Below are 16316 nucleotides of genomic sequence, written 5' to 3'. Positions count from 1 at the left end.
AGAGCCTCTACCCGTACCCGCAGCGACTACCGATTCCCTCCCCGAGACAATTTCGCACATCGACAGCGATATTCCTCCGCAAGACGAGATTAAAGCAATAGAGCGGCCTGCCGAGGACACAACCAATGCGGAGGAGCCCGGCTCAATACAACCGGCAGGAGTCTTCAATGCACCGCCCGCAGATGCCGACGATGTGGTTGGCCCAACCGTGACGGAGCCTACGGATGCGGAAGTTGGAGACGTAAAGAAGGTCGAAGTCGCAGAGGGCGAGCTGCCAGATGCTCCAGGACCGGCTGCTGAAGCTCTGCGGTTGGCGCAGCCAACGTCTGGACTCCCCGAAGATTTGCAAGACACGAGCATGGACGCGAAAACAACTTCACCTGTGTCCAATGAGCAACAATCCGTTGAGAAGCCGGAATTGCTTACCGTTCCAGAACCCTCGACGACGGAAACATCGAGGCTCAACACGGAAGAAGTAGAAACAGACTCGAAGAAGAGAAAGAGGAGGAGTGACACCCCCGAGATGGCGGACCAGGAAATCAAGGCAAAGAAGCACAGGCCCAGCCAGGAACCGGCGCCTGGCGTTCACCTGCAGGAAGACGAGGACACCGTCATGGAGCAAAGAAGATCGGAGGAAGAGACTGCACCTTTAGCAAATGGCAATCCGAACGAAACAAACGACACTCGCTCTATACCAGCCGGGGAAGATCCGCCAGTTGTGGAGACTGACACAAGACGCGAGAAAAAGGAAAAGGCCTCTCGGTACAAAGACCTCATGAAATCCAACGCAGACGACACACCCCAGGAAGCCTTGACTGATGACAGACCCACGGTACCCGCGCTCCACCCTGTGACATCTGCGTTGTACATCCGCAATTTCATGCGCCCTCTGCGTCTGGAGCCACTACGAGCACACCTAATCTCTCTTGCCTCGCCGCCATCCACCTCACCGGACCCCACAATTGTGGAAATCCTTTTCCTGGACGTACTCAAGTCGCATGCGCTTGTACTCTTTAGCACTAAGACTGCTGCATCACGAGTGCGAGCATCTTTACACGGCTCCATCTGGCCACCAGAAGGTAACAGGAAAGAGCTCTGGGTCGACTTCGTCCCGGATGAGCACGTGAAGGATTGGATCAAAGAGGAAGAGGACGCTGCAGCTGCCGAGAAGGACGCTCGTGCAGCCAAACGCTCACACAACCCCAAACGGTTTGAAGTCGTATATCCAGAGTCCAGTGATGGCTCTGTTGTAGCTGTATTCCAGGAAGTCGGTTCAGGCGCTCCTGCAAATGCACCACGAGGCCCACGCGCAAGCGCAGACGCACGGATGTCATCTATACAACAAGCACCAGCACCATCGCTCCCAACAGCCTCATCGAAAGATACCCGACAGAACACTGAAGCTTCATTCAAAACACTCCACGATCTTTTCAGCTCCACAGAAGCGAAGCCCCAACTCTTTTATCTCCCCGTTTCGGATGATATTTCCGATCTGAGGCTGAAGGAACTGGACGCCGAGACAAGCAGAGACTGGGCACCTGGCCAGACGCGGAAGGGGCGGGGCATCAAGACTGAGATGAAGTACAAATACAGTTTTGACGACGATGACAGGATTGTCGAAGTTGGTGAAGAGCGCCCTGACTACAGAGGTGGCAGAGGCGGTAGTGGCTACAGAGGGCGAGGGAGGGGTGGATATAGAGGAAGAGGGGCAGATGTTTGGAGAGGATGAGTTACCCTAAGGGGTGTAATCTTTGTGTAAGAAATATCGAAAGTCGAAGAACCGGGCCAGGTGCTCCGCAACAAATGTTCTTGGCCAGGTCCTCCTTCCCTATGTCAGGTCGCTGCTCGAGATTGCAGCAGGCAAGAACGACTGCTACGGTTTGCTGTAGCCTCTTTATTCCAATGCTCCTCCTGCACCGATTTTGCTACGCATGGTAGGGTGGCTCCCTACGTAGTCGCATACTGATTCCTCACTCAGTCCGCACAACTGACGACAATGGCCGGCCGGTGTCCAGGCGATCAGCTCACGAGCGACCTCATCGCCGAACAGGCTTTGCCCTTTGGTCATAAGGACATCACCTTCCATGTGCTGACTCTAAACGTCTGTTGCACTCTGGCGTCATTGGCGATTGGGGTTTCCGTCTTCCATATCATGCAACACACACTGCACTACCGACACCCACACGAACAAAAACACATTATACGTATCCTCTTCGTCATTCCGGTCTACGCGTGGACCACAGCGCTCTCTTATGTGTTCTACAGAAGGGCTGTCTACTGTGAGCTTGTCCGCGAATGCTACTCCGCCTATGCAGTCGCGAGCTTCTTCACGCTCATGTGTCATTATATTGCACCCGATCTCCATCAGCAGAAAGAGTACTTTCGCCACGTCGAGCCGAACAATTGGGGTTGGCCGTTGAATTGGTTCCAGAAGCTGACCGGCGGGGAGCACAAAGGGTTGCTGAGGAGGCCGAGGAGCGGCATTACCTGGTTCAATGTAAGTGATGGCCTAGCCTGTATTCTTTGAGAAGTTACTGATCATCCGCAGATCAACTACATCGGGATATTCCAGTATGTCGTTCTTCGTACCATCGTAACAACCGTAGCCGTCATCACGTCATCTCTCGGTCAATTTTGCAAAGGAAGTCATAACGTACGCTACGCTTCGCTATGGACGGCCATCTTTGATGCACTCTCTGTTCTTGTTGCGATGTATTGCCTACATCAGATCTACGGGCAACTCAAAGAAGATCTCGCACCCAACAGGCCCGTCTTCAAGATGGTTTGCGTCAAGCTTATCGTCTTCTTTACTTACTGGCAAACATGGCTCATCTCGCTGCTCATTCAATACAGAGCACTGCGACCTACGCGCTTCATTGCTGAGATGGATCTTCATGTCGGAATTACCTGTCTGCTTACATGCACCGAGACTTTGGTCTTTGCTGTCCTGCATTACTGGGCGTTCCCATGGCGACCCTACAAGATCGATCGGCTTCCGAAGTTCCCTGAACAAAGGTATGAGTGTGGACCCAACGAAGCTTTGGTGGAGGTATTGAATCCCTGGGATTATTGCTGCGCCGCTGCTCGCGGCTTCCGTTGGCTATTCCATGGCATTCACTTTCGGAACGAGAGCGTAGCCTACAAGTCAGATTGCAAAGCTCATGGTCCCAGGACTCGAGGCGGCACACAGTCAGAGCCACTACACGACGGATCGAAGAAAAGTTGGAGGTGCAAAGAGAAAGATCGCAAAACAGCTTGATAGACTCGTGGACTGCGTAGATGACCTTGAAAAGAAACAACCAGGAGGCATCCAGGAAAGATTGAAAGGCTACACCAAGTATGAAGAATTAGGAATAGTCAAACTTGTATCTGGAAAGCAATATAAAACAGGAATACTGAGAGAATTTCCTTCTTATCACAGCCTTTGCAAAGTTGTGAAGCTTTGGAATTATAAAGGCGTTAGGTCGCCGACGGGCGGTGTAGCGCTTACATAACACCAATGAAGCTCGGGACCTCGGGCGATCTTCACCAGCACCACAACTACGGCTCTCGTCCCTCAGACTTCGCAACCCCGTAAATCCCCAATGTGTCCAGGTTCCCCACAGCAAATCCTTCTGGTGCCCGTGAGACAGTTAGCGTCGCTGCTAACGTCTGCACGCGACTGCGGCTAGCTTCCGCGTGTCTGGTATTTGAATCGGCCTGCCCGCATCGAGCGCGTTCCGTACCTCGATGCGATCGCTTCGCACGCTCGCTCTCAGCCTGAGCACAGCACAACATGCCGTCTAAATCACGTGGACTGAGGACCTCGACAGGGTGGTAAGTTCACGCAGATCGAGCATGCATTAATTACAGTGAAAGCAGAAGCTCGAACCTTTCCATGCACAGCATCGTAAGCGCATTGCTAACAAGTGGACAGCTTGACATGCCGCAAGCGTAAGGTCAAGTGCGACGAAAGCCATCCAAGTTGCAAAAACTGCGAAAGAGTCCAACGAGAATGTGTATATGCTGAGAGGACCCCAACACCCCGACGCCCGCGAGCACTAAGTGCGCGTGACGTCGACGTGACCGCAGCTATTGGGGACTCAGCGCCATCAAACAATGAGACCGAGCCTGGGTCTGTAAGCATTCCAACGCTAGGTTCAGAGCCTGTGGAGCCGTTACAGTCGTGGCCCTCATTCCCCGCAGAACCGCCGGGGCTCACTGAAAGTATACTACCAAACGATGATTTCTTCCTTGACGACAGTCTTTTCACCTTCGGGGAAAGCTTAGCGCCTAATTTTGGACCTGTCGAATGGTAACATCGACCCGCTTATTGAGATTGACATTGGCTAAGATCTGATAGGTATGATCTCCTGGCGGAAGACGCGATCAACAGTATGCAAGGGCAAACGAATAGCAATCGCTGGAATTTCGATATTGCAAGTTTATCAAGAAGACAGTCCCCTCGGCAATCCGTCGCTCTAGCAGGCGATGATGACCCTTTTGGTAGCGTCAACGTTCACACAGTCGCAATAGCCGAGCAACCATGGAATACGGAAGCAAGGATTGAGTTGAAGCGGCAAGAGCTGACGTACTTTGAACATTATGTCAGTGATGTAGCACCGATCTTGGATCTTTTCGACCCTGCGAAACACTTTGCGAATGTTGTTCCCCACCTCGCCTTGCATAACGTAGGTCTGCTCAAGTCCTTGTTGGCAGTCGGTGCTTGTCATATGGCCCTATCCCAGGATCAGGATGTCGGCAATGAGGCTGCTCCTCAGGTTCAACCTGGTACGCCCGCTTCGTCTTCTAGCGCATCGTCCACTCCACGAAGGGCTGCCGAACAACTGTACTATGAGACACTGCAGTATCTGTCGCAGAATATATGGCATCAGTCATATACCAATTCTCGCGAAATATTGGTCACTGCTACAATGATCTCGACATATGGTAAGCAATGTCTCTATGCGAATAACGTGTGCGAAAGGTACTAATCACACGTACCAACTCGTAGAAATGTTTGGTACGGCTGGGAATCCCGATCACAGTAACTGGGACCGTCATCTGAGAGGAGCTTTCTGGATACAAAAGAACGCAGGCGCAAGCGGCGAGTCTCCCGATAGTCTGCAACGTGCAGTTTGGTGGGCTTGGCTGCGGCAAGACATCTGGGCAGCTTTCCGTACTGGACGACCAGCACTGACAATACATCAGCCCAAGGTACCGATGGTGGAACTCACATCGGAAGGACTGGCGACACGCATCATATATATCGCCGCAAAATGTGTCCAGTTCGCAGCAGCGCCAAAGCAAGGGGACATAGCTGGCTACATTGAAGCAGGAGAAACACTACTACGCATGCTAGATGCATGGAAAAGTCTCCTTCCATCAAGCTTCGAGCCCATACCTGTGGAGACTGGACCCACCGCATCATCTCCAAGTTCGACCCTCGAAGCGAAGCCGACGCCGATCTGGATACACCCTCCCGCACATGCTGCTGCTATCCAAACCTACCACTTTGCGCGAATAATCATGATTCTCAATCAGCCAACGACAGGAGGTCTCAACACGTATCAAACTCGATTCAAGCTCCTTCGCGAAAGCACGTCGACAATATGTGGTATTGCTTTGGCGCAGCAATCGCAAAACTCCCCTTCGGCCTTTGTCAGCTTCCAGGCTATCTATGCAGGTATTTATACCAGCTCTTCGTATATGTACAGATTACTGACTTGACATCAGCGGCACTCTGTATGGAGACACCAGATCGACAAGCGGAGATACTGGAGATTCTCAGATCCGTCTTGAGCATAAGCAAGTTTCCGTCGGTCTCGATACTAGATGAATTGGTCAATGTCTGGAGTGGGAAGTCACATTAATGATACTAGTTGGATGTCTTCACAATGCTACACGATTATCCATGCAATCGCTCCAGGGCTTCTCGCTAGACGACGTATCCCATGCTGTACCAGAGAGGCACAGCTACAACTAGAGCAGCACATATGCGGAACCCTTGTCGCGCTTCAGACGTCACTCTGATCTTCGGAACATGACGCACAAGTCTGGGGCCTTGCCGACGAAGCTATATGGAGAATCGGCAGACCTGGTGGTCTCGCATCGAGCGCCAATCGGGTTTGGTTCTGGCCTGCATCGACGACGCTAGCGCATCGTACTGCCTTTTCGGGCCGTTTTGATGGTGACCATCACCACCTTACGCAGAAAGGCTCGAATCGAGTACTAGACCGCATCACCTCAAATCGGTAGGAACACTTGCTGTGGTCGTATTGCGATTTTCCCAAGTCAAGGGCCGCAAGCCTCTTACTATCACTAGGGTTCACGCAGCAAACCGATGAGAACGCTACATCAGCGTTCCCGTCTCCATACCGCTTTGACAAGAGCTTGCTCAGCATGATAGCAATTGATCGTTCGAAACGATGGCCTTCTCCTATCACCCCGATGTTTGAGAAACAGGTCAAGCAATACCGATATGGTGGAATTGGGTTCACGGGTCTTCACTATCGGACCTCAACACTGCATCGAGGTTGCCCCTGGCTTTTCAGTGACTGAGAAGTACTTCAATTTCAAGCTTTGATTAGTAGCTTTCTGGAATTGATATCCTTTCGCATAGTAGCAACAATACTCGTTATCGATAGCGCACTCTTAACCCATTTCCGTCGAAGCTCTCGCTTCACAATTTCTCACATTTCGCCAAGCGCTAATACATACGAAGGATCAGATTTCTAGACGAATACCGGATGACAACAACTCTCCGAAATGCTGTCACATCTTTCCGGAGCAATCAGCCATGGTGACACGTACCTAACACATTCGTATTTCCTCACGTACAACAATCACTATAGGCTAAAGACTGACGTATCAGTTTACGGATATGGGAACCGTCACCTTATTGACGTCCATTCATTCGTTGTGTTTCATGTTGCTGACGGACACGGCCGGTGCTGCACAGCGTCAGCACCTTAACACGCGGCTGCATACCCTCCCTTTCCAGGTTTCCCCACACGACTCCGTTTAACCTTATATTGACGGAACAACCTCATATGAACGCGATTAACTCTGCATATGCGCGATCAAAGGACATCGGCCTTGTACACCCCGGACATCTGCTCAGCGCAGCATGCAGCCGCGAACAGGGAGTGGTCGATTACACTTTGGGCGACTGCCGCCTGACTTCATCTCCCCTCACTCATACTCTTCCAGCCTTCATCAACGTCGAGCAACATCACCAGACTTCGCCTCGATATTGCGATCGCTATACTGACATGGCATACCGCTGATTCTGCTTCTATAGCAATCTAAAATCATTCCCATGACGATGTGGGGTTACGTGCTAATTGGACCTGCGGGTGATTACCGAAGTTGTTGTCTGTATGCCATGATGATAGCTTTACCCAGAGTACACGTCCTTATACAGACGCGAAAGATCACACTGACACATATAAAGTCTACCTGAAGGACTCGAGAGAACGAGCATCTCATCAAGAAACAAACTATTCAATCCCTACCAGTCATCTAACTGAACGCTGCTTACCGCACCCACGATGAGGTATACGACCACTGCCGCCACTCTCCTTAGCCTCGCGACCACCTTCGCGCACCCTTCGCCCTCCGCCGACCCCCTTCGTATCCTCCCACCCAACTGGTCGTTCACCATATCCTCCATCCGCGGGCCAGGCTGTCCAGACTCCGGCAAAAACGGCACAGTCTCGCGCACCACGCGCCCAACCTTCGGCTCCAACACCGTCGATGGCAGCGAGATCTACTACTGGTACATCGCCTACCCATGGATGCGTGTCGATCTCGAGGCCGGCCCCCGCCATACATGGTGCGAGACGACGCTGGCATACAAGGAGTACAAGGATTTCGACAAGACTGCTGAGGCAGAAGACTATAAGCTGAGGCTGCACAAGAACGGGACGAAGGGCATCATGACGTATGAGCTTGATGAGGGAGTGCAAGTCTACTGGGACTTTGCTTATTACGTGGGCGAAGGGGTTGGAAGAACTGAGGTACGTTGTCCACGATACTGAACCCTACCATATATAGGCAATATACTGACTCTTCCAATAGGTCGCTGATACCATTGACTTGACTGGCCCTGCTTCATCTGGCCCGTATGCTCAAGAACACTACTCCAACATCAGTTACCCACCCGAGCTTATTCCTCAGACTGATTGCGGAAGTGGAACGTTCACTTTCCGCACGGAGATGTGGGTACAAGGCAAGGAAGGTCAGAAGGGTGTTGTAGATAGTGAGCATTCCTACAGCGAGGCGCTTGGTGACCAGTACTATGGCGCGCAGCAGGGGTTCAGTTATGATTGGGAGAAGTGCACATAAGGGTTACAGGACGAGAGCTATGCTTGGAGATGAGAGGGGCAAGATTTACAATGGCCGCAGGGGAAAAGCTATTCGCGTTATGGAAGATCGACGTGTCCAAAGAATATCAGTCGTGTTTTCAACATCCTTCCTGTTTCCAAACGTGCTGATGTAGAGTTCACCATCACAGTGAGTTTTCATCGTTGACCAGCAATCTCGGCGTAGCATCCATCATCATTACTTTGCATGGGGTTACCGGAAATAGCATGAGTTACACGCGTTCAGTATCAACGCTAGAATACATTGGTCGTACATAACAATCATCGCTCTGCCAACATGTTCTTGATCTGCCGCCAGTAGCTGCCGTCTACCTCCTTCTGCAATTCGTCCTTGGCTAGCCACTTGAAGTCTTGAAGACCAAGCTTGTTCTCCTTGAGGTTGACCTGGCCGGCCATGATGCGCGCCTTCAGGAAGAAGGTCTTGGAGCCGTACTCCTTGAGGTCGCCCGTGGGCTTGGGTTCGCGGTAGTCCACCTGGTGATGACCAACTGGCACGTGGCCGACCAGCCAAGTGTTCATGTTGATACCACCGGTGTGTGTGATGATACGACTCGCTGCCTGATAGTTGTTAGCATCTCAGTAGATATCCATAGGATGTGGTATTGCGTACACCGTGCAGATTCTCCTCCTTCAAGCGATCCTGTGGGAACTGCCATTGCCCCTCCTTATTCTTAACAAGCAGATATAGCGTTCTCTGAAGCGCGCGATTCAAACTCTTTGTGTCGTTTTTCTGATCCGCTTCTGTTATCCTCGGCATTGGCTTCTCTACGGGCTCGCGCTCCATCTTCTTTGCGCCAGTGGTGTCCGATGCGTCCTCCAGACCGGATTGCTCAGCGTCCTCGATAAGCTTGCCGACCTGGTGTTCAAAGTCGCTCTCTTGTGCTCCTACGAGGAGTTCGTCATTCCATGCTTCGTCTCCGTAGCCTTGGTATCGTCCGATGTCGCGGGCGGGGGTCAGCCGTTGCTTCATTTTCCGTTTCCATTCTAGGTCTGCAGGTGTTCGCTTCTTTACGTAGAAGTATCTTGTAAAGGGTAGCGCAAGTCGTTCGTTCAATCGTCGTTGGTATAGGAAAAAGGCAGCTTCGAAAGGGTGGAGGTCGCGTGTTATTTGCGGGGGGCGGGACAGAACGACACCAGCGTTGACGGCGTAGGATGTTGACGGCGATACCTGGGCAACGGGAGGAATGTGTTGGGCGACTTGGTCCTCGGTTTGGACAGCCGCGGCGGCAGCGGATGCATATGTGCGGGCGACGGTGTCTCTACATGAGCGACATATTGATTGACCTTCGTTCGTCAGCGCTCCAGTTGTCTCTAGCCCCAATTGCATTCCATACCGGCTCGTGAGGCCAATCGCCTCGTTGTCTGCTGTCCGGCGTTCATTTCTCCCAGTGCCCTCCGCGGTATCTCGATGCAGCCGCTGCCCTCTCGAGATCTCAGAAAAGTTCGGGGAGCGGAGGTGCATTGGGTCTAGCGGCATTACCTAAGCAGATATTCCGAGTTAACTTTTCTTCGGCGCGAACACCATCTCTTCTTCTCTACGGCACCTATCCTTATCCCCAGCATACTCGCATTGTCATGAGATCCTGGTCATTTAACGGTGCCTAGAGGGAGTCGAGCAGTCTTTTTCGCTAGCGGTACCTTCACAAATCCTAAGGTGTACGGCTAGATAGATTTTGCTCACATTCTTACGCGCTCAAGGACCTTATACGCTTGCATGCTTATCTATGTGACGATGTTATGTTTAAAACGGCACAACAGTCAGCTTATCCGCTGGCTCATGCGTTGCATGCGTCTATGTATGCTTTCAAGCAGAGCGGTCTTAGGTGTACCGTAACTATCGCCAGAATAACGTTGGCGGCTGATAACTTCACGCGCCTTTGCCCCCGTTCCAACCCCCGAGAGGGCGCACGATTAAAGACCCAAGTGACGTAGCGTAGCTGTACACATCATCTCAATATATCACATCTGATACCTTACTCCCGGGACAGTTGAAGGTGCATTATCGGTGTTTCCTTCCCCCGATCTCCAAGTCTTGGCATCGAAATTTGGGACTGGACGCGTTCTCGCCGCGCAGAGCTTAGACGCAGGCACACCACCACAACCCTGATACCCCTCACACGCCGCCAACATGTCTCTCACGATACCCAACGCTCCTAACGCCGGCTTATTCAAGCAGGGTTACCAAAAGTATGGCCCTTTGCAACCCCGCAATCACAGTAAACAACCAGCTAACCACCCCGCAACAGCTACGACGCCGAAGATGGCGCTGTTATTCGCAACATCGACGCCTGCCGGACGATTGCCCAGACCGTTCAGACCTCTCTCGGGCCCTATGGACGCAACAAGATCGTCATAAACCACCTTCAGAAAATGATCCTTACCTCAGACGCGGCGACGATACTGCGAGAACTCGAGGTTGTACACCCTGCGGCGAAGCTTCTCGTCATGGCCAGCCAGCAACAAGAGGCCGAGATGGGTGATGCGACAAATCTGGTCATCGTCCTGGCCGGCGAGCTGCTGAAGAAGGCGGAGGAGTTAATACGGATGGGCCTGAAGACAAGTGACATTGTCTTGGGTTACGAGAAGGCACAGCTTGCTGCTCTGCAGACACTGGAGGGTATGTCACTCATGCGAACTGGCAGCTAAATCGGGGCTAACCTATCACAGAGCTGGTATGCGACAAAGTCGAAGACATCCGCTCGCAGCAAGAACTCAGCAAAGCCATCCGCACCGTAGTCGCAGCCAAACAGTCGGGCAGCGAAGACTTCCTCGCTGACCTCGTCGCCGAAGCCGTTCTCGCCGTCCTCCCCAAGAACCCCGTCAACTTCAATGTCGACAACGTCCGCGTAGTAAAGATCATGGGTGGTGCCCTGGAGCAGAGCAAGGTCGTCAAGGGCATGGTCTTCGCAAGACAGCCAGACGGTACCGTCACAAAGGCGACAAAGGCCAAGGTCGGAGTCTTCTCATGTCCCATCGACATTTCCCAGACTGAAACCAAGGGCACGGTACTATTGCACAACGCAAAGGAGATGATGGACTTCACAAAGGGCGAGGAGCAGCAGGTGGAGCAGATCATCAAGGAGCTCCACGACTCCGGTATGAGGGTCGTTGTTGCTGGCTCGACCATCGGAGAACTGGCCCTTCACTACCTCAACCGCTACAACATCCTCGTCATCAAGGTTCTCTCCAAATTCGAGCTTCGACGGTTATGCAGGGTAGTCGGTGCTACGCCGCTCGCTCGTCTCGGTGCACCTATGCCAGATGAGATGGGTACTATCGATGTCGTTGAGACACTGGAAATTGGCGGTGACCGCGTCACAGTATTCAGACAGGAGAATGAGCAGACACGGACCGCGACTCTGGTTCTACGCGGCGCTACTCAGAACCACCTCGACGACGTTGAGCGGGCGATTGACGACGGTGTCAACGTGGTCAAGGCCATCACCCGTGATCCTCGACTGGTCCCAGGTGCTGGAGCAACAGAGATGCAGCTTGTTGAGAAGATCAAGGCCATTGCGGACAAGACATCCGGTCTGGCGCAATACTCTATCCGCAAGTACGCTGAAGCTTTCGAGGTCATTCCACGAACTCTCGCAGAGTCAGCCGGTCTAGACGCAACTGAGGTTCTCGCCAAGCTGTACGTCGCACACGCTGCACAGAAAGGCAGGAAAGACGACGAGTGGACTGTCGGTGTCGATATTGAGAACGACGACAACACCGGTACACTCGATGCCAAGGAAGAGGGCATTCTCGATCTCTGGGTCAGCAAGATGTGGGCCATTAAGCTCGCTACCGAGGCTGCGAGGACGGTTCTCAGTGTCGACCAGATCATTGTCGCAAGGCAAGCTGGTGGACCCAAGATGCCTGGAAAGGCGCAGCCGGGCAACTGGGACCAAGATGATTAAACTCCGTTGCCGGTATGAGGGGTAGTGTATAATGACATCGACTAGACGCTATTGAAGCACCAGACGAATGATATCTTCGTTCTACCTCACCGGGTTTCGGCTGTTCACGTGTCACGTATATCATGGTATGGAAGTACCGAATGCTTCTGAGCGAACCCGACCAACTATGGAGCTGATGTGATCATTTGTCCGGCTTCTCGGGCACTCGCGGGGTTGTCCTTAACATGATGTCTCTTCGACCCAAGCTACCAAAACCCAGAGCTCGTACCAGGATGTTGGTCCGTTGGCTTTCATTGGATTACGAACATGAGGTTTGTTTTTCTTCTTCAGCTCAGTTCTGAGCTCACATACGGTCCTTATGTGGTCTTACTTTGATCCTGGTCTAGCTGGAAACTTGCAGTAGCAGTCCAATCAATCCTCGCCGCGGAAGCGGCCTTATCTACCCCTCGTTGATTCTGAACGCAATCCTTCAGCCAAGAGCATGCAGAGTTTATCGATTCTTGCTCTAGCATTACAGCTATGTCAACCCTTACTGCAGACTTGCCCAGGGCCTGGTTGGCATGAACAGCAGACGTTGCTACCCGAGATGCATGATGCATCGGCACCCAGCTCCCACTCCCGCTGCTTCCATAGATCACGCGGTCCGTGTTTCGCGCTTGGCCCGACAGAGGCATGATCCGCGACAATGATGCAGCAGGATGCTGGGTGAACGCGACAGATCGCTTTCCTTTTTGTTCTTCCAGTATTCTTCTATAAGGATCATTTCCACGGAAGTGCCGAATCGCTTGGCGTCTGGCGAAGTATAAAAAGCCGCCCCTTTCGCCCCGGTCTATCTGTACGCCACATTCCTCGTGTTTTCCAACATATCGCTCTTCGCTCGATCAACGTACACGCGTCAATACCGAACACATCTACTGAGCACTTTGCTCAATGCGCAGGTCGTAAACTGTGGTATGGTCTTCAAATCTAGTTAGCCCTTTTTGACTAACTGTTCGATAGTCGAGAACATCATCAACGCTGTCCTGCCGAGCACCAATATCCCATTCATCGCCCTGAAGTATCTCGCTGTGAGTTGCCTACCTACACCCATCCCCATCACCACAAATACACACATCCACATATCCCCATCTTCACGTCTCCACATCTCCCCAAAGCCGGTCTGAAACAAACCCTACGCCTCACGGTGCAGGTCCTTTGGTGTTAAAGTTATTTGTGTCACTTATTGTTACTCCATTGGAACGACTATAATTTCAAAATTATCTAGACTTGGACATCATTCCGCTTGAACCTCTTTTGAAGATCGCGATGAGAACGGCATACTTGTCGATCTGTCAGTCTGGGACGTTCAGCAGCCACTACGATGGGTCCAGTCGTCTCTGTGTTCATCGATCTGCATGCATAATGCATTGATTGAAACTTGAGATGAGAGGTACCCATCGTGTCTTCTGCTGAACTCGTCGTTCACTCAATGTTATTCGATCTTTCAAAGATCTCTCAATGACCTCGTCGATACATCGTTATCACGTTGTCGCCACATCAATGTTACATATCATTTGATAGTATTCTTTTTGAATATTATCATCTGCTCGTCACGAGGTGGTAGTATCTCGCTTGTTGACCGGCAGCGAGACACTATCACCTCTGGCAAACAAAGTCAGCACTCTTGAACGCCTTCAAGCGTATAGAGAAACCCACTGACCGATATAGATTGCCTGGTATGCAATATCCAATCTTTTCTATGCGCTTAAAGCTAACTTTCTATAGAAGCCCCCTCTTACGCATCCACAGAAATCACCATGCGATATTCACCTCCGCAGCAAAATGCGGACCTTGGTCCTAAGGGTTCAATCAGACTTCCGGCGACTAGAAGGAAGGCAATGAATTCGGGCATCCCCATTCGCAACGCCAGTGGGGTTCAGAAGGGTTGGAAAAGGTCCGCTTCAACCAGGACCCACCCCAGGTTCCCGGTGGATGGTGCTCTCGATAAATTCAACTTCTCCATGCAAGAGGACGATGGCGCTAGCGACCATGGCGAGGTAGGTATAGAGGGGGAAGTCCGTGTGGGTTGCCCATTTCACAAGCATGATCCGAAGGCGCACCAGTTATCATCGTGCACAGGGAAGGGGTATCTTGAGCTTGCCAAGTTGAAGTATGTCTGCGTTCAAAATCAGCACTCTTCACCGGCGTGGGTTCTAACACACAGCAGAGATCATTTGAAACAAGTACACGGTTTGTCGCTGGAACGCCTCAATGCCGAGTTCAACTTCAAGACAAAAGACTACAAAAGTCTTGGGACACTAGAGGAGAAGTGGAGATTGATTTACCGCCGCCTATTTCCCGAAGAGGCCGAAGATTCCATACCTTTACCTTGGGCCAATGAATATCGTGGCCAGTTTGATGGACTTATCTCCGGGCTTGTGAGCGTTGTGGGTCGCCGAGCAATGGAAGAAAAAGCCTTTCAAGAAGGGGTTCTCAATTTTGCGCGCACATGGGTACATGAACGTCAATCTGCAAGATCGAATCCAGTCGATTCGGCAGTGGATTCCATGGCGAACGGTTCGACGAGCGTGACAATGGACATCTCTCCATCACCGCCCGTGTCTCACGAAGATTCCTTTCGGACGGTCATAGACGAGGGCTACTGCGACCAAAGCCCTAGACTTGCCAACAAAATTCGCACAGCTCCTGCCACGTACGCACCAGCGGCTGCAGACCCATGGTCATTCGAACAAGCATTCACCACGGAACCATCTTCAGCCAACCACCAGGAATGGGACATTAGATCACGGCCTTTATCGGCTGTTTCTACATGTAAAGTCACGTCGCTGAAGAGCGTTCCGCACTTCGATCTACCCCACACTGGTAGCGCTTATCACGGGTACGCTTCATCGAATGTGAATGTCAGTTCGTCTCCGACGTATGACTATTCTCTCAGCGGCCATGACACCACTTTTTACCCTCGTGTTGAAACAAGGAACCCTGCTCAACGGACTCCATACCTTTCAGATCCCATATTCAACTCGGGATCAAGTTTGAATGAAACTTCGGAATCGCTATCCGCAGTCCACCCCAGCTTCGAAGAACACAGTCACGCACAACTATCCCTATCGCTTCCAAGTTCATGTCTCAATAACGCGAACGATTATCTCGATATGGAGGATTTGGAACACAAATATGATCCCAGCATCGACGAAGGTATCTTTTTCGATCTGGAGGCACTGCACTCCGCATGATTCTGATGCATGTGGAATCATTTGCACAGTCAACATATTTATCGGCGTTGGTGCGTGGACAGGCGCATGGAGGGTTTATATCGTATCTATCTTATCACAGGAGTCGAAAGGGGCGTCCTGAATGGCGAACATGACAAGCAAATTGCTTCCGGTGCCTGTAAACAGCGATATGCATGATGTTTGTTGATCTCTGCTTGTGTTTGATGGGCCCTAATGACTGGTTGTTCGAAAGCACCTTACCACATAAAAGAAACGGAACAACGATTGCCTAAGACGTGAGACACCGGTGGTGCCTTCTTCACGTCGGTTGCAGTGGGCCATTGTTTTCATGCCGTTGCAATGGCCATGTAGAGAGGAAAGTGGTGCGCCACCACCGCGACTGCTCATGTCGCTAGCGTGGACCGATTGCACCCAGCCTTCGGTACCAACTCATTCCATACTCTTCTACGGATCAACGACGGATCGAACGTACTCCCACGACCCACTCATTCTCGCATTGTTATCGTGGCCCTTCATTGCGTTTTTGCACGTCACGTTTGCCATGGCACGCCATTCATAACAACAAACATACCCACCAGGCAACCGCAGAACTCAACACCAACTCCAGCCGTTTGGATCAGACTTGCCCCGACATGTCTAGACCCCTTCCTCGTCCATAACATCGTCACGTCGGAACTGCGACAGACTGCGACCCAATTACCACCGTTATCCTCAGTAAAGGACTTTCTCAACTCAAACATGACAACATCAAGTATCCACAGGCACATTGAGGGGGGCAACGCGAAATTCATTGCGGGCTGTGATTTATCGGG

At 51.7% G+C, this 16316-nt stretch overlaps 3 protein-coding genes across 3 annotated transcripts; 2 read left to right on the top strand and 1 right to left on the bottom strand.

Annotated features, from left to right (window-relative positions):
* Nucleotides 1-7532: 7532 nt before the first annotated feature.
* J4E85_001503 (uncharacterized protein) lies at nucleotides 7533-8328 on the top strand (the record flags this gene model as incomplete). Its single annotated transcript, XM_051465788.1, has 2 exons — nucleotides 7533-8000; nucleotides 8062-8328. The coding sequence occupies 2 exons, from the start codon at nucleotides 7533-7535 to the stop codon at nucleotides 8326-8328; spliced, it is 735 nt and encodes a 244-aa protein (XP_051330345.1).
* A 299-nt stretch (nucleotides 8329-8627) lies between these two features.
* J4E85_001502 (uncharacterized protein) lies at nucleotides 8628-9828 on the bottom strand (the record flags this gene model as incomplete). The annotated part of the gene is made up of 2 exons (XM_051465787.1): nucleotides 8628-8924; nucleotides 8977-9828. The coding sequence occupies 2 exons, from the start codon at nucleotides 9826-9828 to the stop codon at nucleotides 8628-8630; spliced, it is 1149 nt and encodes a 382-aa protein (XP_051330344.1).
* Nucleotides 9829-10494: 666 nt separating this feature from the next.
* On the top strand, nucleotides 10495-12271 carry CCT8 (T-complex protein 1 subunit theta; the record flags this gene model as incomplete). The annotated part of the gene is made up of 3 exons (XM_051465786.1): nucleotides 10495-10553; nucleotides 10613-10983; nucleotides 11034-12271. The coding sequence occupies 3 exons, from the start codon at nucleotides 10495-10497 to the stop codon at nucleotides 12269-12271; spliced, it is 1668 nt and encodes a 555-aa protein (XP_051330343.1).
* Nucleotides 12272-16316: the final 4045 nt, after the last annotated feature.

This window comes from Alternaria conjuncta, assembly GCF_024043145.1.
Source record: "Alternaria conjuncta strain BMP 0040 chromosome Unknown scaffold_2, whole genome shotgun sequence".
Classification (NCBI taxonomy): domain Eukaryota; kingdom Fungi; phylum Ascomycota; class Dothideomycetes; order Pleosporales; family Pleosporaceae; genus Alternaria; species Alternaria conjuncta.
This window is presented reverse-complemented; position numbering and strand designations above follow the sequence as displayed.